The sequence below is a fragment of the Calidris pugnax genome, unplaced genomic scaffold, assembly GCF_001431845.1.
Source record: "Calidris pugnax isolate Ruff unplaced genomic scaffold, ASM143184v1 scaffold778, whole genome shotgun sequence".
Lineage (NCBI taxonomy): Eukaryota > Metazoa > Chordata > Aves > Charadriiformes > Scolopacidae > Calidris > Calidris pugnax.
In genome coordinates, this window is record NW_015091583.1 from 32,207 (window position 1) to 32,746 (window position 540).

The 540-nt window shown below is 68.7% G+C and overlaps 1 protein-coding gene across 1 annotated transcript in view; it reads left to right on the plus strand.

Annotated features, from left to right (window-relative positions):
- Positions 1 to 96: 96 nt before the first annotated feature.
- The window catches only part of LMAN2L (lectin, mannose-binding 2-like), an 11,203-nt gene continuing 10,759 nt past the window's right edge, over positions 97 to 540 (plus strand). The window contains exons 1-2 of the mRNA XM_014961798.1: positions 97 to 366; positions 466 to 538. Of these exons, the coding sequence (XP_014817284.1) occupies positions 237 to 366; positions 466 to 538 (203 nt within the window). The 5' untranslated portion in view covers positions 97 to 236. The remainder of the gene's footprint in view (positions 367 to 465; positions 539 to 540) is intronic.

Sequence of the window (540 nt, forward strand, 5' to 3'; positions counted from 1 at the left end):
GGGCATTAGGACCCGGGGGGGCACCCGGTTGGGGGCATCCTCCGTTCTAATGCTCGAGATATCCATGCGCGGACCCTTTAAATGAGCCGGAACTACATCACCTCCCCCCTCTGCCCCGCCGCCCTGTTGACAGACAGGTCCTCTCGACCAATCGGCAGGCGGGACGGCCTGTGGCGGCGGCCAATGAGCGAGCGCGGGCGGGGAGGAGGGAAGGAGGGGGCGGTGGGAGGAGGAAGATGGCGGCGGCGGCAGGCCGGTGGCGGGCCCGGTTGGTGCTGCTGGTAGCGGTGGCGCTGGGCGGGTTGCGGGCCGAGCAGACGGAGGAGCACCTCAAACGGGAGCATTCGCTCTCCAAACCCTACCAGGGTGAGTGGGGAGGAGGCGGTGGAGGAGGAGAGGGGGGTGCCCCCGGTACCCGGTGTCACGGTAACCGGTACCGATGGGGGGTGTGTGTGTGGGCCGCAGGTGTGGGCTCGGCCAGCTCGGGGCTGTGGGACCTGCAGGGCAACGCCATGGTCATGACCCAGTACATTCGGCTCA